The following is a 25,546-nucleotide window of genomic DNA, read 5'->3' as shown; positions in this document are numbered from 1 at the left end:
CTCTGGATCTCCATGATGCCTACTAGCACATCTCCACAAGACGCCAACACAGACGCTATCTTAGTTTCAAATTTGGAGACTGTACTTACCAATTCAAAGTCCTTCCGTTTGGCCTGGCCAGCCCCAAGAGTTTTCACAAAGTGCATGGCCCTGGTGGTGGCCTTCCTACAGGAGTCAGGAGTCCAGATTTTCCCATTTCTGGATGACTTGCTGATTGCAGCAGATTCTGTCTAGGAAGCTTCAGCCATGGTGGACCACACCATTCACATGGTGGAAACTCTAGGTCTCCAAGTGAACTACAAGAAGTCCCACTTAATTCCATCCAGATGGCTCCAGTTTATTGGTCTAATTTTCGACACAAGGGCAGATCATGATTTCTTCCCAGAGGCCCATATCTACACAGGCCTCCCTGATGTGTTGTGTGATGTCTGCAGAGAAAAACCACGTAAAGGCTATCCAGTGTCTTCTAGGGTACATGGCTGCCACCACTTATGTGCTCCCTTACACTTGGCTCCATATGCACATCCTGCAGAGGTGGTACCTGCAGAGGATTTCAATCCTCAAAGGAACAATCCATTCCTCTTCTTTTACCCACCAACACGGGTATGGACATCCCTGGACTGGTGGACTCGCATACATCATTTGGCCTAAGGCAACTCTTTCCACATCCACTTGCCTGCCCAAGTAATTACTACAGACTCATCCCAGACAGGATGGGGAGCTTGCATGGAAGACCTCTTTCTGAGCAGCCACTGGAGCAATGAAGAACGTCGCTGACACATCAGTTACTTGGAACTCTTGGCCATTTTCAAAGCCCTGAAAGGGTTTCTTCCTCTGCTGCAGTGGGAGGTGGTGACAGTTCAGAGAGACAACACTACTGCTAAGTCTTATGTCAAGAGGCAGGGTGGCATCGCATCGAGGGTGCTGTTAACCCTGGCAATGTCTTTTGGGGCCTGGTGCATCACCCACAAGGTAACATCTGTAGCGGTTCACATCCGGGGCATGACAAACCATCAAGCTGATGCACTGAGTCAAACGTCCGCTGTGTCACACAAGTGGGCCATGGGCAGTCGAATTCTTTGTCATCTGTTTGGCAGCTGGGGCACGCCAGCATTGGATGCCTTGCCAACGGGGAGCAATGCTCAGTGTGTACAATTTTGCTCCTGAAGCAGCATAGGCCGAAACTATTGGGGGATGTGTCTGTGGTTCCTTGGAATGAGCAACACACTTACCTGTTTCCGCCAGTTACGTTAATCCACCATGTCATTCTGAAGAGAGTCTGTCCAGTGCATCCTCATTGTGCCTTGGTGGTTCAGGAGGCCATGGTTCACTCTTTTACAGCAGATGGATTTAGGGGTTTTTTAATCTTTCCCAGTACCCGTGCTTCCTATCATAGGTTGGAGGACTGCTCCTACATCGAGAGGTAGAACACTTCACCTGACAGCATGGAAGATCTCGCCATATTTCCAGTAAAGCTGCGGAGCGGTCCTCCATGCTATTAGGAAACCTGCCACAAAGAAAACATATACGTTGAAATAGAAGCAGTTCTGTGCTTTTGCCGAACAGCATGATATTGAGGTTTACTTTTTGAGGGCGCAGGAAATTTGCTTATACTTGTTAGAGTTAAAGCGTTCTGGTTTGAAGTTATCGACTTTGAAAGTTCATTTGGCTGCGATTGTCACAAATTCTTCTACCCCAGGTGACACTTGTTTTTTGAGCCCAATAGTTAAAAGGTTCCTGAAGGGATTCCTATCCCATACAATGCCTGACAATCCTGTCATGGCACCTGCTTTCTTTCTTTCCTTAGTCTTAGGCTGTCTCCTGAGTTCCCCCTTTGAGCCACTGACAACTACCATTCACTTACATGGAAAATGGACTTCCTGACTGCTATTACTTCTGCTAGGAGGGTCTGAGAGCTCCGTGCCCTCAGAGTTGATGTGCCTTACCTGGTCTTTCATTCTGATGAAGTGGTTCCAAGATGCAGTGTCCAGTTTCTTCCAAAGATGGTGTTATATTCCCATCGCTCTCAATCTAACAATGTGCCAGCCTTCTTTCAGAACCCATCTGCACAGGCAGAATGCCATTTACACTCCCTGGACGTACACAGGGCCTTGGCCTTCTACCATCAACGGTCCCGCAACTGGTGACACACCCCACATCTGTTCATGGCAGATGAGGATCCTAGGAAAGGCCAATAAGTATCCACTCAGACCCTTTCTCAGTGGATTATGTCCATGTTTGTTATAAGCTGGCATGTAAGCCGTTTCCGTCTACTATCAAAGTGCATTATACTCAGACGATGGCTGTGTCAGCTGCCTTTGAATGTGCGATCCTGCTAGATACCATCTCTCAAGTGGTCACTTGGGCATCTCCAGACTTGTTTATTCGACATTACACTATTGATGCCAGAGCATGAAGAGATACAGCATTTGGCAGAGCAGTCCTACATGCTATCTTTGATTAACCCACCTCCAGATACAGAAGCTTGCTTCCCATGTGTATAAAATACAGAGACCATGTGGAAGAACGGCAGGTTGCCTACCTGTAACTCAGGTTCTTCTCGTGGTCACCTGTCCTTCTACACGTTGTCCTCACATGGTCTCCTAAAAGCGGACTCCATGACTGATGGGATAAGGAGTGGCGCAGCCACATACAGCAGCTGGGGGCGGGATTCCCACCAAAAGGAAGAGAAAATTAGTTGGAAGATTCAGATGTGATCTCTGCGCAGTTGCAAAGCCCATTTGTGTAACAGATGACCATTAGAAGAAACCAAGTTACAGGTAAGCACTCTGTTGTTAAACTCTGTTTAGATCCTGTGGGAAACAAGTCTATCATGTAGGAAAACCTTACCCTGAAAGCCCACTTCAGGTGTTCAGATGAGCGCCTAGTCTTTCCAACATGCCATGCTTTTCTGCAAACGCATGCACAAAGAGTAGCGCACATCTGCACCAGGGCCGTAGCTAGCTGACTTTCTCCCATCCCCACTCCCAACTCCACATATTCATTTGAATGCTTGACAAAGGCTAAATTGAATCTTCTCGACCCGTGTGGATATTCAGTGTCAGTGTGAATATTCTCCTCTGTGGGTTTCTATATGGGCTTTCTCGGAGGCATTTCTGACCTGTTTATGCATACTCATATGCATGTGTATACACACAGAGGATCTCTATTACTAAAATATATTTAGCATACTTGGAGGAATTATACATTCACCTTTGCCATTTCTAAACAATAGCTGCTAATGAAATAGGACTTTAAGGATTACTATTGACAGTATAATAGAAGTACTTCAGTTCAGACTGATGGGGGTATGTGTTTGGATCAGCAAATGCACTTTGATGCAAAAGAGAAATTGCTTCTATGACATTGTAGAGAGCTGTGATCTATGGGAAGCTCACTGCAGCATGATCCTACATACATGTGTGTAACACAAACATTACATTTTAGCAAATATGTACACAAAAATAAACAAAGATACTCAAAATACTGTTGTATGATAGTATGACAGTTTGCCTTTCTCAGCAGTAAATGTTATTGTGTTGATATGAAGACAACAAATGTGCAATTTATAAGGTATTTATATCTCCAAGGTGGCTGACATCTCCTGGATCCCAAACTCTCTCTGATTTCTCAGATTGAGGCAGTGGCCAGAAGCACTTTTTATCACCTTTGGCCGATATGTCAGCTACAACCATTTCTGGAAGTAAATGACCTTAAAATAGTGGTGCATATGCTGGTAATCCCCAGGCTTGACTACTGTAATGTACGTGAGTACATAGTCTGGAAGCTACAATTGGTACAGAATGCAGCAACCAGACTGGTCTCTGGGACAACCCAAAGGACCATTTAACACCGATTTTAAAAGAACTGCACTGGCTGCCAATTATGTTTCTGAGCTAAATACAAAGTGCTGGTTACTACCTATAAAACCCTAAATGGCTTGAGTCCAGAGTGCTTAAGAGAGTGCCTTCTTTGTCATGAATCCTGTCGCCTATTAAGATCTTTTGGAGAGGTCTAGTTACTGTTGCCACTGGTTCATTTGTTGGCAACTCGGGACCAGGCCTTCTCAGTGGCTGTCCCAGGACATTGGAATATGCTCCCTATTGAAATAAGATCATTTTCTTCTCTGTTTGCTTTTAGGACTATCCTCAAGATGCACCTGTTTTCTCAGGCTTTTAACTGAAATTGATTTTAAACTGTTTAATTTGTTATGAGATTGTTTTTACTTTATTTTTTGGAATTTTAACTTTTTATTCTGATCTATATTGTGTTTTAAATTTTGTACACCAGATACACATATCAGGCAGGATAAAAATATGATAACTAATAAATGAATTTAAAAACTAATTAAAAATATCTACTACAAAGGAGATAGAATGTTAAAAAATATTTCCTGCTCTTGTTTTGTAGACAACAGTGATGGTGATAATGTCAGTGAATGTGAAGAGTATGATAGTGTGTTCAGTCATCTGGAAGAGCTGAGATGTCACCTGGAGCAAGAAATAGGCTTCGAAAAATTTATTGAAGTTTATGACAAAATAAAGGTGTGTGGAATGCTATAAATTAGGACAACTGGAGGAAAATTGTAGTCTGTATTTATTAACAATAATAATAATGCCAGTGTGCAAATCTTGCTTTTTGGATCAGACCTTAAGCTAATTTTGCCTTTTCCATTTTGGATTCTGCTCTGGCCTTGCAAAAGAAGGTCACATGAAATAAAAAAGGCAGAGTTGCATTTCATTCTTGATGATTTTGTAATTGTTTATTATTTCTAATATTACATTCCTCTGCCTTGTCCTCTAGGCTATACATGAAGATGAAGATGAGAATATTGATATTTGCTCAACAATAGTTCAGAATATTTTAGGAAATGAACACAAACATCTATATGCCAAAATTCTCCATTTAGTAATGGCAGACGGAGCTTATCAGGAAGGTAAACTCTCTGACTATGTATTTAAACCATTCTATCGTCTTGTCTTGTCTGGGGCAGGACTACACAACTTTGCCCTTCTTGCAGATATTGGACTACAGCTCCCATTATTTTTGACTACAGGCCACTGTGACTAGGGAATGATAGAAGTTGTAGTCTAACAACAGCTGGAGGACTAAAATTGTGCAGCCCTGATCTTGAGTATTCATATCTATGGTATTTGTTGCATAGATCACTATTTTATTGGTTCCACAGTTGCTGATTTCCCATATGCAAGGGTAACAGAAAGCAGGGAGTTTTTGAAATATTGCTGTTAAACACAACAGACAGCACACAGATGACAGATTTAAAAAGCGGAGGAAGAAGAAGAAAAATCTAACAGCCCAATCCTATTGGCAGGTTCACATAATCACTGCCAAGTCAATAAGTTGGGAACCCTGGTTTCCAGCAGGTGCACACTCATGGTGAGTGTGTTGTGTGAGCTCGCCACCCACCAGTTCTTGCATCAGATTATCAGGATTCTACCAAGATTCTCTGCCCCAACTTCAAATCTCAGTTATGCAAGTTGAGCAAATCCCAGTAGCATGTCAGGCACAGGAACTGGCAGTTGGTGGCTTCATACTACATACCGACAGTTATCATCTGAACCCACCCTTTGTATGCTTACTTGGAAGTTTAGTGTGCAGAGTTTACAGCCTTAGTGTGTAAGAAATCCTACAAGGCCAAACCTCAATGTCAACAGAATGGCCAATATTTATCATTTGTGTACTTTGGTAACTTCCAGGGCATATCAAGTTCTCAACTTGGAGATGTGTTGACATGCACAGTTGTTCTACATTGCAAAAATTTCTGTTAATTACCCATACTGAAATCTGTCTAGAAGATTAAAGATTTCAATGTTTCACATTACAAAGATGTTGAAATTAATGGCTATTGAGAAAACGTTCCATAGGTGTATGCTGGTTCAGTACACATGTAACGTTACCCATCTCCTAACCATAGTTAAAAGATTGAGAGTGTGCCTTGGACTGGCTCTCCCCCATCACCCTTAGTACAAAATTCCTTTCCCCCTTCACTTTAGAGAGCTCACCCTAGTACAGCATTGCATCCTCAGGATGCCAACATTAACCAGGGTTTACAGACCTGTTTTTTATACTGATTTCAAATTCATGTTGTTGTAATACTGCACCATGATTAGCTTCAAAATGGAAAGAGGGTGGTTTGCTGGAGGGGAGGAAGTGTGTGAGTTCACAGCGTGCTAACCAGTCTCCTAGCCATGATCAGGAATATTCTATTTGCACTGGAGCCAGGATCACTAAAGTTTGGTTTTCATGTATGCAAAGTATAAATCATTGTCATTTTTACAATGGAAAGACACGTCATCTTACCATGTATGGTTAAACAGAGCAGTATTTGAATGTGTTTGCTTTTGACAATATCTAATGTTGCTCTATCAGTAAGTTTTCATTACTTTGGGGTTGATTTTCTGCCCTGACTTTTTAAAAGCTAAATCTGACTCATTTAAATGCTATGTTTGGTAAAATGTCTCATTCTAAAATCTTCTTTTTTTGCAGACAATGATGAATAATCCACCTTGTAAATTCTGAGCCAAATATAGGTGTGTGGATTTTGTTCAGTAGAATAACAAGACACACATGAAATTTAACAGTTGTTTGTGGAGATGCTTAAAAGCTTGTTGATTGCATGGAGGAGATGAAAAACATGACACTTCTTGCTGAAAGGCTGTTTATAGATTACCTCTGACATATATACCATTGTTACTCAACAGAGAACTGAAAAGGCTGCATTTCGTTTCAGATTTCAGCAAACAGAAAGGCTGACTCAGAAATAATTTACTGTTTCAGAAATTATCATGTGAATAAGGGCTTGTCATATTAGCAGCTGCTGTTGTTTGTTTCAATCTAAGCAGTTAAAAGAGCAACCCAAACGAAGAAGACCTTTTCAAGTTCCTTACGCCCATGAATTTTAAAACAAAAAAAGTGGAATTGCATTACAGGCATTCTTACAGAACTTATTTTGCTTTCTGTTCGAGATACATTTATTATTTCTCAATAATGGTTTCCTTGGTCTTAAGCGCAATATTATATGGAAGCCAACCTCTTTAAAATCAGTGGAATATTTCCCATATGATGTATGCTTAGGGTCAGGGTATTTGAATACTTCACCTTATGTTTTGTGTGTGTGTGTGTATGTCTAAGTAAATGTGTGTACATATTCTGAATATTTTCCAAGGGTCAATTACTTTTTTTGTTTTCCAAATCAAAGCAAATAGTGTGTCACTTTCAATATTTGATATTTCTGTCAAGTGGGTTAAATAATTAATTTGGAGCTGGAGAAAGATTCTGCCATTTTTCTACTATAAATAATAGCTTTTATATAAAGGGCTCTTTACTGCAACACTATGTATTGGACTAAGTCTGCTGATTCCATTTTGCCCTGTAATTGGGAACATCCTAGCAGTAACTGTGATAAAGGCTAATACAAATGTTGTACCCCAGCTATTCTGAAACAAGATATGTATCTTGCAGATGGATCTTCAGAGAAAGCAAGCTGAATCTTATTTTCCCTTCTCTTTCTTGGAGAGAGGAAGGGGTACTTTATGGGGAAGGAAATAAATTCCTGTGAGATGATGACTTAAAATATTTCTAGTGTGCAGCAGGTAAAATAGCTTGGCAAGCTAGCTGGATCAGCTGTAATGGTCAACATCCAGTTATTTTGTTGAAAGGTAGCTTTTTCTACTTTGGCTAATATATGCCAGGTGGGAAGTATATATGTGAACTCATAATGATTCTAGAACTGAATTAAAAGTTTTATTTTTAACCAAATAAACGCTTGACCTTTTTGTATGACTGTTTGGATTCCTCTTGATTTATGTAGCAAATGAAATTAATAGTGGTATTTGAAGGAGATAAACTATTATTATTATTTAGAGTATTTATATACCCACTCTTAAACAAATCAGTTCTCAAAAAGCCGTTTGCATAGCAAAAGGATAGCTCTCTGTCCCGGAGGTCTCACAGTCCAAAAAGAAACTCAAGAAAGTCAGCTGCATAGTCACTGGAAGGATACTACGATATGCTGGGATGAATAGGAATAATTGCTCTGCTTCTGCTAAGGGACCCACTGCTTAAAAGCTGCCTCTTTTCCTAGTAAGCGATGCTCTGTTCTTGGTCTCTGCTACTGAAATTAGCTGAATGCACTACTTTTTACACTGAAATATGCTTGCTGAAAGGTTTAAATATATATATATATATATATATATATATATATATATATATATATATATATATGAAATTTTGAATATAATCCTATTTTAACTGTTATTCCCAACATATTTTTTACACTCAATAATTCCAAAACCACATCATGCCCAAAAGAAGCAGAAGATCTTTCTCAGATTCAAATTTAGCATATATGGTAATTCATTAAAATGAATAATGTTTGATATTGAAATCCTACAAATTTCAAACTGTGTTTTACTACCCTTTTGCAAGCACGTTAATAAAAAATTCTATTAAATATATTAAATTTCTTGAACCTTCCTATAAGTGCAATCTATGCAAAATGACTTTGCCCAATCAACAGGCCTCACCTACTAGTTGTAATATAATTTACCCTTTCACCCTAGAGGTGTACTATATGACACGCTGCTCTTTGGCCTATTGTGCTGGTGAAGGAAGTTCATAAAGATGTACATTATTTCAGTAGTTGCACTTGAAAGCAGTCAGCAACTCCTAAAACGGCTGGAATCAGGAAGCTGGGTGCAATTTCATTCCTCACTGAAAATGTAGTGCCTGTATGGATGGGGTGGAGAGTAGAAATTGCAGGCCATGCCAGGCATTTAAAGTAGCCTTGAAATTGAAAACCAACATTCCTGGGGCACGTTGGTTCTGATCAACATGCTGAAGGGGCACTAAAGTACTTTGTATCTAATCAGGCATTCTTATCTAGTGAGGCAAGGCACTGAGGAATTGGTCACTGTGTTAGAAAGTAGAGATTACAATCTGATAGCAGGAGGCATGGAGTGGGCCTTCCCCTTCCATTCCTTTCCTGTAGCATAACAAGTCTACTACTCCATACACTGCACACTTTATTTTCTTTCCTCATTTACTAGAACACACTCTGATCTTGCTATTTTGTGGGAAATGGGCCTTTTAATCCCCAACACTGGTGGGGTGAGGCTTAAGTATTTTATCTCAGAATAGCTGTCTCATTTATTAGTATTTATTTATTACATTTTGATACTGCCCTATCCATCCAAAGGCTCTGGGGCCTTTGCACAGTTTCATGGTCAGGGACATGAAACAAATTTTCCCAGGAGGACTTCTAGTCCCAGAAGTTTTTGAGGAGGTCAGGGTGACAGTGCTCATAGCACACAAGGGCTTACCATGCTTTCTTGAACTTGTGCATCGTATACTATACACCACTACACTTTTGGTTCCATGTCCTATCTTGGACGGGGATTCCCACCCACCAGGCACAGAGCCAGATGAGCGGCAGCCTACGTCCAGCCCCGCTCAGCAGCCCCTGTGCAATACGCCCCTGTTCCAATACGCCCGTGCACGTAACGTCACGCACATGGTGGTGTGGCTCAGGCTCCAGAGGAGCCCAGAGCAAACTCCCCCTTCCCACGCCTGGGCCACCGAGAGCCCGGGCGAACTCTTCGCCAGTTATTTCAGGCAGCTCTGACTGCCCGATAGAATCTGGAGAGAGAGAAAGGGGGAAATGTATCAGGCAGCCAATGCTGCCTGAAATGACGAGCTGAGCGTTGTTCGGGGTCTCAGCAGCCCAGGCCACACACTCTTGTCATGTGCAAAGGGAGTGTGGCCTGGGTTGCTGAGAGCCCAAACGTGTTGGCTGCCTGATAGGACATTTTCCCTTTTCTCTTTCTCCAGAGAGAGAAAGGAAGGGGAAAACGTTCTATCGGGCAGTTGGAGCTGCCTGAAATAACTGGCGAAGAGTTCGCCCGGACTCTTGGTGGCGTGGGAGGGGAGGAGTTTGCTCTGGGCTCCTCTGGAGCCCGAGCCATGGGGCATCGGCGGCCTTTTCCATTGGCAGCCCGGGTTCTTTGAACCCATTAGCCCAATGGTGGCTCCGCCCCCGCCAACCACAAGCCTGTATGTGGAAGTTCCTTGCTTTCAGCTCAGTGATTTAGCTCCAGGCTGGAACACTGTACATACCTCTACCAAAGAGGAGATTTACAGCAGAGATTTACAGAACTGAGCACTTGGCTGCAGGGTAACAGCGGACAGAGTGTCCACCTGAAGACCCATTTCTGGAATCATAGTGGATTTGTGCTGCTTGGGCTAGTTTTAGAGTTTTGAATTCAAAGTAAAAGAGGGAAGAGAACAAGAAACAAGGTGCCCCGAGTTCTAGAACTTGAAGGCTCCTAATGTGGGGAATCTTTTAGGTTGCTTTTTTTTTTCATGGGGCGGGGAGAATAATCAAGAGAGATGCAGACGTGTGCCAACACTCTTCGGATGGAGGCCCAAAATGAAAGAACTCCAGAAGGCCAAGTTCGGTTAGTGGCTAGGAGTTCTGATTGTGCTGGGTGGTGGTCTACTGGAATGTTCCATTTTCTCAGGACCCTTAAGTACTTTTAATGGACACTTTGTCCCTCTAAAATGCAAGAGCACTGGGTGAGACCTTCTCTTTGCAGGCTCAATGACTAGTTCTGTGCCTATGACCCATAGGCATAGCTCTCATTGAACAAACGGGGGCCCCAATCAGGCCACCCCTGCCCCCGTCACCCCTGCTGCCCTACCCCTGTCCTTTCCCTTGCCATGCTGCTGCAACTTCTGTTGGTTTCCAGTGGGGTGGGAGCCTCTGAGTGGTGGTGGGTGCTGTAGCTCTCCGGGCCTGGGAGTCACATATCTGTGATGTCACAGGCATGTGACGTCCATGTCCGAACTGCGCAGGCATGCGGAGAGAACAGCAAGCCAGCTCCATTCTCCAGAGATAAATAAATGGTGGTGGGGCAGGGTGGGGGTGGGGAGATGTTGGTTCCCCCACCACTTGCATCTGATGTCAGATACAGGGGGCGCGGCTTAGGGTGCTGGGGGCACGTGCGCTTTGTGCGTGCAAAGGAGGACTCCCAAAGAAGATTTTGTCCCCTGGCTCCCAGGGGTCTCACTAAGCCCCTGCTGTGACCACTTCTTTTGTCCTTCATGGAGGCTGACCTTTCTGGCACAGGCTTTAGGTCTACAGAGCCAGGGTGCTTCTCAGAGATTTAAGCTGGATAGCTTGACAGATTCCATCCCACAAGGATAAATGGCTAGTAGGAGTCTACAGGCAGGCAATCTGGCAGGGCGGCAAGCTAGGTCTTCCTTTGAGAGTAGGAGAAATATTCAGTGACAGGAAAATAGGTCCCTGTAATGGGCAGTGGACATTCTATTCTGCTCTCTATAATTTATGGATAATCTTCCTCCCTTGAATTTTTGGGGGTGAGTGTGAGGGTTGCTAATTGAGCACACTGCAAACCAGGTTTTAAAAGTGAGAAATTCTGCAAACGTGTGTCCCAAAATTTTGTTCCCCAGCTTGATTTTCCTGCTTGTCTCTACCAGACTAATAAGGGAATATAGTAATAGCATTCCCTAGCCTCTCTCTCACTTCCAGCCTGAAGCCTTCCAATGGAAGAATCCATCACACAACACTCTTCCATCTCCAGGTTTGGTTTGTTTTTTTTAAGCGAACAGCTTAGTGCATTAATTCAGGTTTCGTTTGGAGAATAATAGATAAGTTCAAATCAGTTGCAGTAGCACAATTACTCCTCCAAGGAGATGTGAGTACTATGGTGATGAATGGAAGGTATGGTAACCCAGACACCCTAGGGAAGGATGTCGAAACAAGGATTCATGTGCACCAGAAGTCTGAACCCACTACCATATAGGGAAGAGGCTGACATATCGGCTGAAGAAATTAAACCTAAGGTAGTTCTCTCAATCAGGTTTTCCTTCTTCCTTTTCTCTGTTCAGGTATTTATCTACTAGTGGTGAGCCAGAGATGACAAGAATAGTCTCCAAAACAATCATAAGTCTTAGTAGGAGACTTGGAAAATGCATGAATGTGTAACAACATTCCAACCAGTTCTGCTTCTTCCATGCCCCTCATTGTCCGGAACAATCAGCAGGTTTGATTGAAACAGTCAGCAAGTTTGTCCCCTGTCAAAAGATTTCTCAAACTGCCCAAGAGCATTTAGAACATTAACTAAAGGTTAAATGTATGTATGTATTTAAAAATTATATCCTATCTTTCTTCCAAATAAATTCAATCTAACTTACAAGCAAGTTTTGAAAGAGCAAAACAAAATAAACCAGAAATATACTGGGGAAACAAATAGGGAGACGTCCTTTTGAGAAGGTTAGTTTAACTAGCTTCTGAAATACCCCCCCCCAGATGGAGCCAATCAGATCTCCCAGGGAAGGGAGATGCAAAGGATAGGGGCGACCAATGAAAAAGTCCTTCCTTGTATAGCCACCCAACACACCTGAAGACACACCAGAGGCCTTGTGCAATGTCCTCAAGGGACAGGCAGATTCCTTTAGGAGAAGGCAGTCCTTTAAGTGCCTAGGTCTCAGACTATAATTTTGATAGGTTGACACTTGCATCTTGAATCATGCCTGGAAGGAAAACTGCTGCCACTGGACAGGGAGGAAAAGGAAAGCCAAGTGCAGAACGGACTGGGGCTGAAGGGAGGGGGGGAAATAGGGGCACAGATGGTCTGCGCCAGATCAGCTAGCTGTAGTTGTTTTTTAATTTAAACACTTTTATAGTTCACTTTTATTTCACAAGTTGAACTTCCTGTGAATTTCCCTTTCTGTCTCAATGATGAAAATACAGTCATCCCACCCATGATTCATTACTGTGGGAGAAAAGTTCACTCACTGATGCACTTGGGTTGTTCTCTTGCGTGCCCTGTGGACTGCTTATTTATGTCAGGGCCTCCTGGAGGGTTCTCTGTGCACTGGTCTGTGACCATAACGTAGCCTTTAGTGGCAAGGGAAAAGTTTCTTACACGTTTCACCAATATGCTAAAGCTGAATAAGCAGGTGAATGGGTGGAGTCGCTCTTTGCCTCCTGATATCAGAAGATGTTAAACTCTGGCTCTATAAACGTGATATATGAGCACAGAAGTTAACCCATTCCAGACTGCCTCTCCATCAATAGAGCAAAAGGAAAATTCACAGTACATCTATTTTCCCTTTAAACTCAAATTTATACCACTTCCAGATGGCAGGCACCTAGCAGAAGTCCCAGTTTCAGGGGTGGGGCAGGGGGAGTAAGCACAGAAAGCATTTTTGCCTCCATAATGCACTGAAGAAAAGCCTGAAAATATATGAGTTGATGTTTGGGGGGGTTTCAGTTACCGTAATTGAACTTCCTATACTTCTTGATGCTCCCAACTTCCCAAACCCTGTTCTGCTACGTACCTGTTACCCCTCAGCATTCTAGGCATATTTTTTACAAGCTGCAACAATTTGGAAACTCTATTTACAGCATTTGAGGGTAGAGGTTAATTCTGGATTTCTTGGACATCCAGACCAGCTAACTGCCCACACAAGTACATAAGAAGCTGCCTTATACTGAGTCAGACCATCGCTCCATCTAGCTCTGTATTGTTTACAGACTGGCAATGGCTCTTCAGGATTTCAAGCAATAGTCTTTCCCTACCTGGAGATGCCAGGGATTGAATCTGGGATCTTCTGCATGCAAAGCAGATTATCTACCACTGAGCTGCAGCCCCATCCTCTGCTACACCCCCCACCCCTCATGGGCAGAGCTTTGGGAGGCACAGGTAGCTACAAAGGGAACAGGGGGGATCACCAAAAATTATGTCATGCAACATAACCTTGGTGCATTGGCACAGGAGTAAACTACAAAACTACAATTTAAACAAATGAGAGAGGCATGCAACAAACTTGTCTTTAATAAGAGTATGAGTTTTTGTATCTACAAGAATAATAAGCTTGTAAAACTCTTTATATTTGATTAAAAATAATCATAACAATTGTTTTATATTTTTAATAATATAAACCAAAATCTGCTTCTAAATGCTTAGGGGTTCAGAGACCTGAGTTGTTATTGTATCCCTTTGGGAGCTGGCAATGCTATGGATAAATTATGAAGAATAAGATAACATTTCTTCTGTCATGTTCACTCTTTATACAGCAGATCACAAAATGAAATTGACTTGATGCTATCAATTGTACTTTCATGGTCTGTTCCACACACTAGCTGTGCAGCAAAGTGAAGCCAATAGGTTGTGTCAATTTTAATTTACTCTGCCCAAGAATATGTTGCTACAATATATGCCCAGAGAAATACATTGAGCAGTTCTAAGCATCTGCACTAGGTAGAGACCTTTCTGAACATCATCTAATAGCATTAAACTAAAATTAAATTTTAATTCTAAAGATGAAGAAGCTCTGACTGAAGCTTCACTTTGCTTAGGAAGGAGAATAAGTACATTATATTCCGCATTTTCCACAACTGAAACAACCAATGTTTTCCTAATATAAATGATAGGTTTGAAATCTTTGTTGTTTTAGTCTGGTTTGCAGAACCACCCAGCTAAGAGGAATCGAAACTATCCCCATACTATTTGAAACTGGACGCAATTACACTGGATAACAAAAGTGTCGAATCCTAGTATCCTAATATGGATAGTCTCAAATCAATCTTTGCTATATGTAATGAATAAACTGTATGACTACCTCTCTATTGAAAAGAACAGACTGATACTTGAATAAGAACACCTTTGTAGAGGGAGGCCTCACTAAAGAAGAGATGGCCCTCCCAGACTACACGGTCCTCCCAGAGGAAAGGGACCAAGAAACAATTAGACAGTAAAAAGACTGACAGTCCAATTCACTTCAAGTGAAGCATGGGCTCAGTAGAAGAGGTCTAGAAAAAAATGGCAACTGTAACAATAGGCCCTGAAGCCAGATAGCAAGCAATGCAGAAGATGGCATCAACAGAATTGGCATCAAAAAAACAACAAAAAACCCTGCCAAGCCAAGTAAAAAGCCAGCAAGTTCGCCAATTCCTGCTTTGGAAATATGTGATGATCAAGTACTGCACTCGGAGGACAGGAAGCTTTAGAGCAATATATGTATACTCTAGTACAGTTCAGGCTACTTAGCTGAATTCTTCAAAAGAAATGTATTAGACTCTTGTCAAAGTAAATAAACTGCCAGCCAGGTTATAACCACAATCCAGAGCATCATACATCCAGTGCTGTGCACCCAATGGGAGTTCTGGTGTGTTCAGTTTGAACCAGTGTCCTCATGTATTGCATAGCATTAGTATTGCATAGCAAACTACTTCTAAAATTTGAGGAGAGGGTTTAAAAGCATACAGAGCTGCTATATACATAGAATTGGTTGGATAGTTCACTAGACTGTGGCTGCATTCTGATCTTTAAATTCTATTTAAAAGGACCAATCACTTAATGTTTTGTTTTGAATTTGTCTCCTAAGTATCCATCCTTGTAGAAATCAACAAAAGGAAATCTCTGGAATGTGACCTACTTCTTGTGGCCTGTTATGGAAATTAAACACTTAACTCATTTTAAACAATTTAGGAAATAAAGCACTCCTCTGTCAAATGGTTTCCGTTATTTGAGCCCCATTGCAACTACTAGTAATGATGTGAAATTTAATTAAAAGTTATGTGGGTTTTGTATAGTGCCACTTCAGCATTCACACTTGTTTAATTTATGCTGGTCAAAGACCGAAAGAAAGACTGTGCTATGCATTTGTTTAATTAGTGAATCTATATTTTAAAAAATAATAATTCAGCAAACATCCATGTTTGTTAACTGCACGTTTACATGCAGTAAACATTATGTTAATATCACAAGTGGAATAAGCATTAGTGTCTTTGAAAAGAAAAAGAAGCTCAGAAAAAAGAAACCCTTCTGTAAGAGACTTTCCTTTCAACATATAGGCTTTAATTAACCCAATATGTCTGGTCATCTAGCAATGCAACTAGAAAGCATAAGAAAATATTTTCCAACAGTTCAAACTAAAAGCTTCTGTTAGAGTCAAACTATACAAATACTCTGGGTTATTTTTGTTTTTCCCCAAGACACATTATAATGTGGTGTAAGGTATGTGGGGATTTCCAAATGTTCATATACCACAATATGTATATTTTACAGTCATTATGTCAGCAACCACATACTTCAACTTTAACATTGTTCAAAGCAATGATTATTCTTAACTTCACATAGGAGGAAGGGGAATGTTTGGCCAAGCACTGACCACAGAATTTCCCTAAGATGCTCCCTGGTGACTCCTGTAGTCTTTTGAAAACAGTAACTAAGGGAACCAGGCCCTTCTGTGCGTCCTCCCCCACCCCTTCCCCTAACGTGAACATTTATTGCCTGCTCAAGAAGACACTGAGGTCATTTCCACAGTCAAAAACTATTCTACCCAGGTTTGGGAGCTGTGTGTACTCTGTTTTCAGTTGTGTGGAAGCAAGGTAGGAGGAAAACCTGGGTAGAGGTGGTTGTGTGGAGGCACACACAGCTCCCAAATCTGGGTTGAACTAGAACACAGTTTTGATTGTGTGAGTGACCTCACTGTGATATTCACTATCTCCACATCATGAGTGTAGACAAATAGAACAGCTTGGAAGACTGCTTTTCACAAGAGCAGTTTCAGGCTTCTCAACAGGGAAGGTTTTTTTTACTGAATTGCTTTCATAAGATGAGTGATCATATTTCTCTCTAAGGTCAGTTCAATCTATGGTTCACACTCTCTTTCGGAATAGCAGGTCTATTAACTTCTGTGAACTCTTTCTTTAAATAATTAGAATTTGGTGCTTCACTGGTAGATATCCAGGTATTCGGAGCACTTTGGTGTGGGTGGTATTTATTTTATTTTTCATGCATTTGCTGCATTTTGACCAAATAGTCTCCAAAGTGGCAAACAATTATTTGAAATAACTAAATCTCTATATCTATGTATAAAGTGCTTAAATCTGATAGATGCTGTATGTGAAAATTAAAAGATAGAACAGATCCTGCACACAGGCTTATAGCCTAAATATAGGGTATGTTTGGAGTAATGGGAAGGAAAACAGAAGGGCCAATCAGAGAACAGAAGCATTAAGAGATTGATTTTGAGGAGTTGGCTGAATGTAATAGGGGAACAAGTGAGATGGATGTCAGGTGGAAGGGCATTCCAGAGATAGGGAATAGCAAGGGAACGGACACGGATGAGGGATAGAAGCAGTAATCAGTCTTGACTAAATGGTTCCTGCCAATGGAGCCTTTGAGGGAAAATTTAGGGAAAGAGAAGAGAAAGGATAGAGGAACAAGAGTATGGCAACATCTGGGGGTGGGGGGAATGTGGAGAACCCAAAAGCCCCAATGAGAAAAGAGAAGAATAAAGGAAAGGATTAATGTGACTGAATGGTAAACAGACAGTATCAGGGGGCAGATGTTATTGAGGAACACGTTTGTGGTTGCTGCTGGATTAGAACTCGATTCTGTCAGCTTCAACTAGTAGAATTAGCTTGCTCATGGAATGATATTACACCCTAATTGCTTCTTGATGGTCAGTTACTTTGGACACTGATGTTTCTAGAGGTTAAAAAGACTATCAGGAATCTAAGGAAGACCACATCTATTTTAATGTACTGTCAGTTATTAAAGATTATTCCATAAGGTTGCAACAAATTTTTGAGGATCTTGTTACAGCATAAAGTGACTGTAAACCACCATTGCGATACAACTGTCAAGAAGACAAAGATGTATGATGATGTATGAACTGGAAGATGATGTATGAACTGGAACATTTTTGAGCAGGGGCAGGTAAAGTATCATTCATTTTCCAGAGTCACCCTTTGAAATACTGTGTTCACTTCAAGTTAAACATCCCATGTTCCTGGATGACTTCAAACTGGAACAGATGCAAAGAGCAACTACATGACTGGGGGAACTGAATAATTTCACCATGAGCATAGCTCACTACATCTTGTTTAGCTTTGTCTTCTCTTGTTTAGCTCAGAAAGTTCTACAATGGAAGCACAAAAGGAGGGGAAGTGTAATTTAGGTTAAAGACTTTCACTCCAATGCAAAGGTTCATATGTATATACATAGGTAACTTGCACGTGTGAAGCTGTCCATTAATTTCAAAAGAGAGAATTACACATAATGATTCCTTTCAACTAAACATCCAGGGAAGCAATTCAGGGCAGAGGGTTCTTCATATGCATTGGAACTTTCACTTCTAGAAGAGATTTCAGGATCTGGGAATATGGGTATATGAACTAAGAACTTATGAAATATATATTGGACAACACAGAATTTGTAACTAAGACTCTAGAATAGTTTCCTTACAGCTTTTTTTAAAGAACTGGCTCATTCTTTACAATGTTCAGTAAAAGCATATAACATAGTCCCTCTGGGACCACTACATCATTTCAGATGAGTGATAATGTTTGAATAGTCCTTCACAATTTTCTGGAAAAGTTTAAGGTTATATACAATTACAACTAATAAGTGAGCTACTTTGAAGAAAGGCATTTGATTTACCCTTCAGCAATTGAAAAATGGCTGCACATTGTACTTCAACATAGCATCTGAAAAGGTCCAACGAGTCAGTGAGTTCACATATATTTAGTGAATACATCTTTGGCCATTTTTTGCTGGGATTAATTAGTGATTGGGTTTCAGTCAAACCTACATATTATAATATCATATATAACAGGTGTTTATTCCCCCCCACCCTTCAAGCATTTGAGTAGTACCCCTTCATTTTACTGAACTCATTCTTTCCCCATCAAACCTAATAACCCATATGCCCCCCCAAAAAAATTGAGGAGTTGCTCCTCAAGTTTTCCCTGTCTGCACCCCTTTGATATTAAGACGCAGTAGATCCTGTGTGAAAAATAGCACATTACTTTTAATGCATCCGTATAGCCACTTCTTTTCCATATGAGTATTCTGATGGGACTTTATAGATACTGACATTTGAAAGTGTGAAATGCTATAAAGTAAATACTTTTAACATAGTAAATTGCTTGTACAACCTCACAGATTTTGAAACTTTATTACCAGCCAGGAATTAATTCGTTATTTCATCCTTGGTATGCTTTCCCACTGTGTGTGTGAGAATCCAGTATAATATGTTGCACATTCCCCCACTTCCCCCACATAGAGCTGTGTTACTGTCAGCATTTTGACATTTAATGCTTTTTCATTATTTTGTTAGTGATGTTAATCTTGCTGCAGATGTTCAGAAAATTGAGTGCTACAAGATTTCTTCTCATCTCAGAAGCTCTCAGGCTTTTCAGTTCTAAAAATGTCTATAGCTTTACCTTTCATTTTTGATTGTTTTATATCCATATATAGATTTTCAGCCTTTTTTAAAGACAGCAGTCATTTTTATTATTTTTAAAAATAAAAAATCAAAACCCAGTATTGTTGGCATCCTTGTTAATATGAGCTGCCAGCCACTCACATGATCATATTTGTTATGCATCAATTCATTAATACTCTGCTTGGAAGAATTAACCCTTTATGCAACTACTTAATAACATTACATAGTGCCTTGAGATTTTATTTTATGTTTTATTTATTTTTACATTTATATTCTGCTCTTCCTCCAAGGAGCCCCAAGTGGTGTACATGGTTATGTTTATCCTTTCTCAAGAAGACGACTCCTTGGAGGGTTAAAAGTCTAGATTCCATTACAAGATTTGAGCAATGGATGCATATTCAACTTAGTACTTAAATACTGGGGTTGTGGCAACATATACAAAGTTAGGTACATTACACCCATTAAAATCAATGGGTTTAGGCATGCTTAGTTCCACACAGGATAGCAGACATAATTAGTTTTGTTGTATTTAAATTAAATTTCAATGAGGCTATTCTGCTCTCTGACAGCTCATGCAAATCTCAGCTACCTGAGATTCTTTTAACTGCAGATACTAGAGACTGAACCTAAGACCTTTTGCATGCAAAGCATGTACTCTACTACTGAGCTAGGGCACAGAAATGCACAGTTTTATCTATCATGGAAAGTGAACAATACACTCAGTAGTAAAATCCTGCTTTTATTCATTGTTCTAAGCCAGAGGTTCCCAACAGGGAATACTACTACCCCTAGGGATACTTTAAGGCAGGGATTCTCAAACTTGGGGTCAGGACTCCCCACAGGGAATCCCAAATGACTTAATAGGGGGGCCCAAACAACTCACAGGCCATATAATGGTGCAGCGGGTAAGTAACTGGCCTAGTGAGCAAGAGGTTGCCAGTTCGAATCCTTGGTTGTATGTTTCCAAGACTACAGGAAACACCTATATCGGGCAGCAGCGATACAGGAATGTGCTGAAAGGCATCATCTCATATTGTGTGGAAGATGGTAATGGTAACCCCCTCCTGTATTCTACCAAAGAAAACCACATGGCTTTGAGGTTGCCAAGAGTCAACACCAACTCCACGGTGCAATTTTACCTTTACAAACAGCTCACAGGAAGGAGCTACGTGTCCAAGGTGTCGAGACAGTATCCTGACTAACAAAGCTGCTCCAAATTCTCTGAGGTATGGGGAGGCAGTTGGAACCAAAAGTCAGCAACTACTTGGCTCCTCTGCTGCTCACAAAGCCAAGGGCAGACACAGCAGTGGTACTTCTTTGGCTGACAGGCCAGGAGAGACACTCACCAGAGCTCATCTAGCGAGTAGCCAAGGTAATGACATTGCTGTGCCACCCTTGGCTTTGTGAGCAGAGAAGATTCCATGTGATTTTCAGCTCCCAGCTCCCTGCTCACCTCCCCATGCCTTAGAGGAGTTAGAGCAGCAGTTTGCTTTATGTTCTCAATGGTTTCTCTTCCTAAATTTTGGAATAGTGTGCAAGCTAAGTACAAAGAATTAAGTGGGAAAGCTATGAAAGTACTAACTCCCTTTGCTTGATTCCTACTTGTGTGGATCAAGAGTTTTCAGCAGTGGGATGTGCACCACCCCAGAAGGAATCTGCATGGGGTGGTGGAGAGCAGGTAAGGACCTGCTCTCCTCTTTCTTACAACTCTCAAACTGTGCACCCAAACTGTGCTCGAACCACATTTTGAACCACAGTTTGTGCACATTCCTAATGGAGGGAGAGTCACATAGCTTTATATATTATTTTAGGGGGTCACAGTATCACAAGGTTTGAGAACCCCTGCTTTAAGGCTCCCAGGGGTTACTCACAGCCCTCCTGCCTCCCTATGCACAGCCACACTATTGTTCCTCACATAACCATGCACATGACTGAGCTGTTAGTGTTAATTGTATTTCTATAGGTTTCCCTGTCCCTAAAGCATTTTGAGGTTTATATTATTATTAAAGCACTAGTATTTTTAAGCCCGTTATGATAAGGGGCGCTAGCTTTCTCTCCCGCCTTTAAGTGTTTTTTTTAAGTGTTTTTTTTTCTTTATAGCAAAGGTATGAGGAAATGCTTTCCTGTTCCAAAATGGCTCACAATCTAAATTTATTAATGGATTATTACAGCATTTTATTGTAAGTTTGGTGGAATTTGATTTGTGGATTCCTTAGATGAAAATCACTGAAACAAACACACAATTCTTTCCTTGTTCTAACCAATAGTGCCAGAGTTTTATTTATTTGCAACATCCTTGTTTTTCAGTAACCCAAACTGGCAGAAATAAAAAGCAATCCAATTTCAGCTGGTGCTTTGTTCTTCCTGGTGAAGAACTTCAGTGACAGAGACTAGTTCACTTCTTTAGTTTCATGGTAGCTAACTGGCTGTGACATCTCTTTCCTTAATGCTGTAACTGTTTAATTCCAGTTTATTTCAGCTTTCACTTAAACATACTGGTGAAATGTGACATGGGCCAAAGTTGTGTATAACTAGGGCTATAATTCACAAACCATTTTTGCCTCTGCTGTGAAGGCTGGCTGGATCACATATTGATGCCCATCTCTATCTATCTATCTATCTCTCTATCTATTATTTTTATTTATTTATTTGATTTCTATACCACTCTTCCAAAAATGGCTCAGGGTGGTTTTCACAGAGAAATAATAATAATAATAATAATACCCCCAGTGAGGCACTACCTTGGCGTGGTTGTGGGGCTTGTGTGCTCTGAGGAAGGTGAGAGCTATGCCAGAGGTCCAACCATACTGGACAGGTCTCACCAGAGGAGCCAGACAAAGAGTGCCTCTCCCATCAACAATATGGTGAGACGTAACTTTAATAAATCTATACCGGATTGGTCGTTGCCCGGGTCAACAAGGACCGTGCCAGGTGCTATAGTCCCTGGACATCTGGTGGCAATTGGGCAACAGGACTCAGGATCTTCAGTTGAGCAACCAGGGCTGGAGACAGCAAAGTTACTGGAAGAAACGTCGCTTAACCGAAAAAAATATACAAAAAATGCCAACAAGGAAATAATGATCTGCTATTACAAGTCTAGTCCAACTAGAAGAGGTTATTTAAAAAGAATGTACCAAATTTGGAAAGAGAAGCATCCAGATACAGAAATAACAGAACAAAGGCTAGCAGACCAGAGAAGATTCATAATAAGAAATAAAGTATTCACAGGAGTTGAGCTGGGAGAACTGCAAAGAGCAACACAGGCTCAAGATATGGAAGAAGAATTACCACCAATTGAAGAAGTTGCTCAGGCGCAGGTGGAGGAGGTGTTGGAAATCGAGGATGCCACTGTTACTGAACTGTTTCAAAATCAAAACCAGGCAACCACCCCTTTGCCTTCACCTCAAAAACCCAAATGCCGTTTAACAGAAAAGCAACAAGAACTAAAGCAAAAAATAACTGAGCACATGAACCAAACAACCACCAGGGTTCGACTTCCAGCTCTAAAAACAGTTGCCAAAAAACAACTTGCTCAGGCATTAAAAGATGTCAATGCTGCACTTGCAGAGATAACAACCAATAATTTGCAAGAAACAAACCAACTAATGTACAGTGCAGCAACAATAACAACACAAGAGCTCGGATATAAGATCTGTGGACCTGTAAAAAAAGAAAGCAGTACATCACCTAAATGGAAGATTAGATTTGAAAATAAAATCTCCAGGCTTAGATCAGATGCTAGTAAATTGAAAGATATGAAAGACAAGAAGCTGAAGAATGGAAACACCAAACAGTATCTGATCCAAAAATACCACCTAGATTCAAGGAAAATTAGAGAAGTCCTGGAAATAATAAAGCAGCAAATAACAGCAGTGTCAAAGAAGATTAGCAGATATGAAGCCAGAATTACACAACACAGGCAGAATCTCCAATTCCAGTCGAATCAGAGACGTTTCTACCAAAGTATAGAAGGAGAAACTGCAAGGAACGTAGAAACACCAAATAAAGAAGAAACAGTGCAATTCTGGGGGAAATTATGGGACAATCCAATAGATTATAATAAAAAAGCAGGCTGGATGAAAGAGGTCAAAAAATGTAACCAACAAATGCAAGATCTAATAATAACACCAGAATTAATAAGTGAAAGAGCAAAGAAAATTAAAAATTAGACTGCGCCAGGCGACGATGAACTGCATGGCTTTTGGCTTAAACACCTAACAAGCCTTCATAAACAACTATCAAAACAGTTCAATCACATTTTGCAAGGCGGTGATGTTGAACAATGGCTAACAACTGGGAAAACTCATCTCATAATGAAAGACCCAGGAAAAGGTGCAGTTCCAAGTAATTATAGACCGATAACCTGCCTGCAAACCATGTTCAAATTATTAACTGGAATAATAGCAGATGAAGTCATGCAACACTAACAAACAGCTTCCAGTTGAACAGAAAGGAAATTGCCCGAACACCAGAGACACAAAAGACCAGCTGCTGATTGACAAAATGATTTTAGAAAACTGCAAGAAAAGAAAAACAAATCTAAGTGTTGCATGGATTGACTACAAAAGAAAGCCTTTGATTCATTGCCTCACACATGGATACTAAAATGTTTAGAAACAACTGGTGTCAGCAAAAACATTCAGATATTTATTAAAAAAAGCAATGAGCATGTGGAGTACACAGTTAACAATCAATGGCAAGACACTTGGACAGGTTAGCATTAGAAGAGGCATTTTCCAAGGGGACTCACTATCCCCTCTGTTGTTTGTAATCGCCATGACCCCACTTTCACAAATACTAAACAAAACAAGCCTCGGATACCAAACATCTAAAACATCCAGTAAAATCAACCATCTGCTGTACATGGACAATCTGAAGTTGTATGGAAAGTCCCAGTCAGAAATCGAATCACTGCTAAACACTGTTCGTATATTCAGTAGCGATATAGCAATGGAGTTTGGACTAGACAAGTGTGCTGCATTAATAATGAACAGAGGGAAAATAAGAAAAACAGAAGGAATAGAACTGCCCAATGGAAGCAAGATCAAGAACCTGGAAGCGAAAGAACATTACAAATACTTGGGCATTCTCCAGGCAGATAACATCGCACACACTGAAGTTAAAAGAAAAATTGGAAGTGAATACATCAGGAGAGTTAGAAAAATCCTCAAGTCCAAACTCAACGGCAGGAACACCATACAAGCCATAAACACCTGGGCTATACCTGTTATCAGATACAGTGCAGGAATAATAGACTGGACCCAGGCAGAGCTAGAGACGCTGGATCGTAAGACCAGGAAAATCATGACCATCAATCATGCTCTGCACCCCCGCAGTGATGTCGATAGGCTATACCTCCCTCGCAGCTCAGGTGGAAGAGGAATGCTGCAAGTCCATCAAACAGTAGAGGAGGAGAAAAGAGGCCTTGAATAATATATAAAGGACAGTGAAGAAGATGCACTTCAAATGGTCAAGAACGAGAAACTATTCAACACCAATGAAAGAAAGCAGGCCTACAAGAAAGAACAAGTCAAGAACCGAGCAGAAAAATGGAGAAATAAGCCCCTGCATGGTCAATATTTGCACAATATAAGTGGAAAATCAGACATCACCAAGACCTGGCAATGGCTTAAGAATGGTTGCTTGAAGAAAGAAACAGAGGGTTTAATACTGGCTGCACAAGAACAGGCACTAAGAACAAATGCAATAAGAGCCAAAGTTGAAAAATCCACCAAACAGCAAGTGCCACGTTTGTAAAGAAGCAGATGAAACAGTGGATCATCTGATCAGCTGTTGTAAGAAGATCGCACAGACTGACTACAAACAAAGGCATGACAAGGTAGCAGGGATGATACACTGGAACATCTGCAAAAAATACAAGCTACCTGTAGCCAAAAATTGGTGGGACCATAACATTGAAAAAGTTGAAGAAAATGAAGATGTAAATATATTATGGGACTTTTGACTACAAACAGACAAACATCTGCCACACAATACACCAGTTATAACTGTAGTGGAGAAGAAAGAAAAACAAGTTAAAATAATCAACATAGCAATACCAGGGGATAGCAGAATAGAAGAAAAAGAAATAGAAAAAAATCACCAAATACAAAGATCTACAAATTGAAATTGAAAGGCTGTGGCAGAAAAAGACCCAAATAATCCCAGTGGTAATTGGCACCCTGGGTGCAGTTCCAAAAGACCTTGAAGAGCATCTCAACACCATAGGGGCCACAGAAGTCACCATCAACCAATTACAAAA

At 40.9% G+C, this 25,546-nt stretch overlaps 1 protein-coding gene and 1 long non-coding RNA gene across 8 annotated transcripts in view; one reads left to right on the top strand and one right to left on the bottom strand.

Moving 5' to 3' along the window:
* The window catches only part of NEK1 (NIMA related kinase 1), a 70,744-nt gene extending 62,944 nt beyond the window's left edge, over positions 1–7,800 (top strand). For all 7 annotated transcript variants that reach the window (XM_053255379.1, XM_053255375.1, XM_053255376.1 and 4 more), the window contains 3 exons: positions 4,411–4,544; positions 4,804–4,936; positions 6,508–7,800. In XM_053255379.1, coding sequence (XP_053111354.1) covers positions 4,411–4,544; positions 4,804–4,936; positions 6,508–6,521 — 281 coding nt within the window. In that variant the 3' untranslated portion in view covers positions 6,522–7,800. The remainder of the gene's footprint in view (positions 1–4,410; positions 4,545–4,803; positions 4,937–6,507) is intronic.
* Positions 1–25,546, bottom strand: part of LOC128327112 (uncharacterized) — a 36,447-nt gene that overhangs the window by 3,487 nt on the left and 7,414 nt on the right. Inside the window, exon 2 of the long non-coding RNA XR_008308472.1 lies at positions 90–1,507. This is a non-coding gene — a long non-coding RNA (uncharacterized LOC128327112). The remainder of the gene's footprint in view (positions 1–89; positions 1,508–25,546) is intronic.

The sequence above is a fragment of the Hemicordylus capensis genome, chromosome 5, assembly GCF_027244095.1.
Source record: "Hemicordylus capensis ecotype Gifberg chromosome 5, rHemCap1.1.pri, whole genome shotgun sequence".
NCBI classification, from domain to species: domain Eukaryota; kingdom Metazoa; phylum Chordata; class Lepidosauria; order Squamata; family Cordylidae; genus Hemicordylus; species Hemicordylus capensis.
The sequence above is the reverse complement of the archived record's forward strand: the minus strand, read 5'-3'. Positions and strand labels throughout refer to the sequence as shown.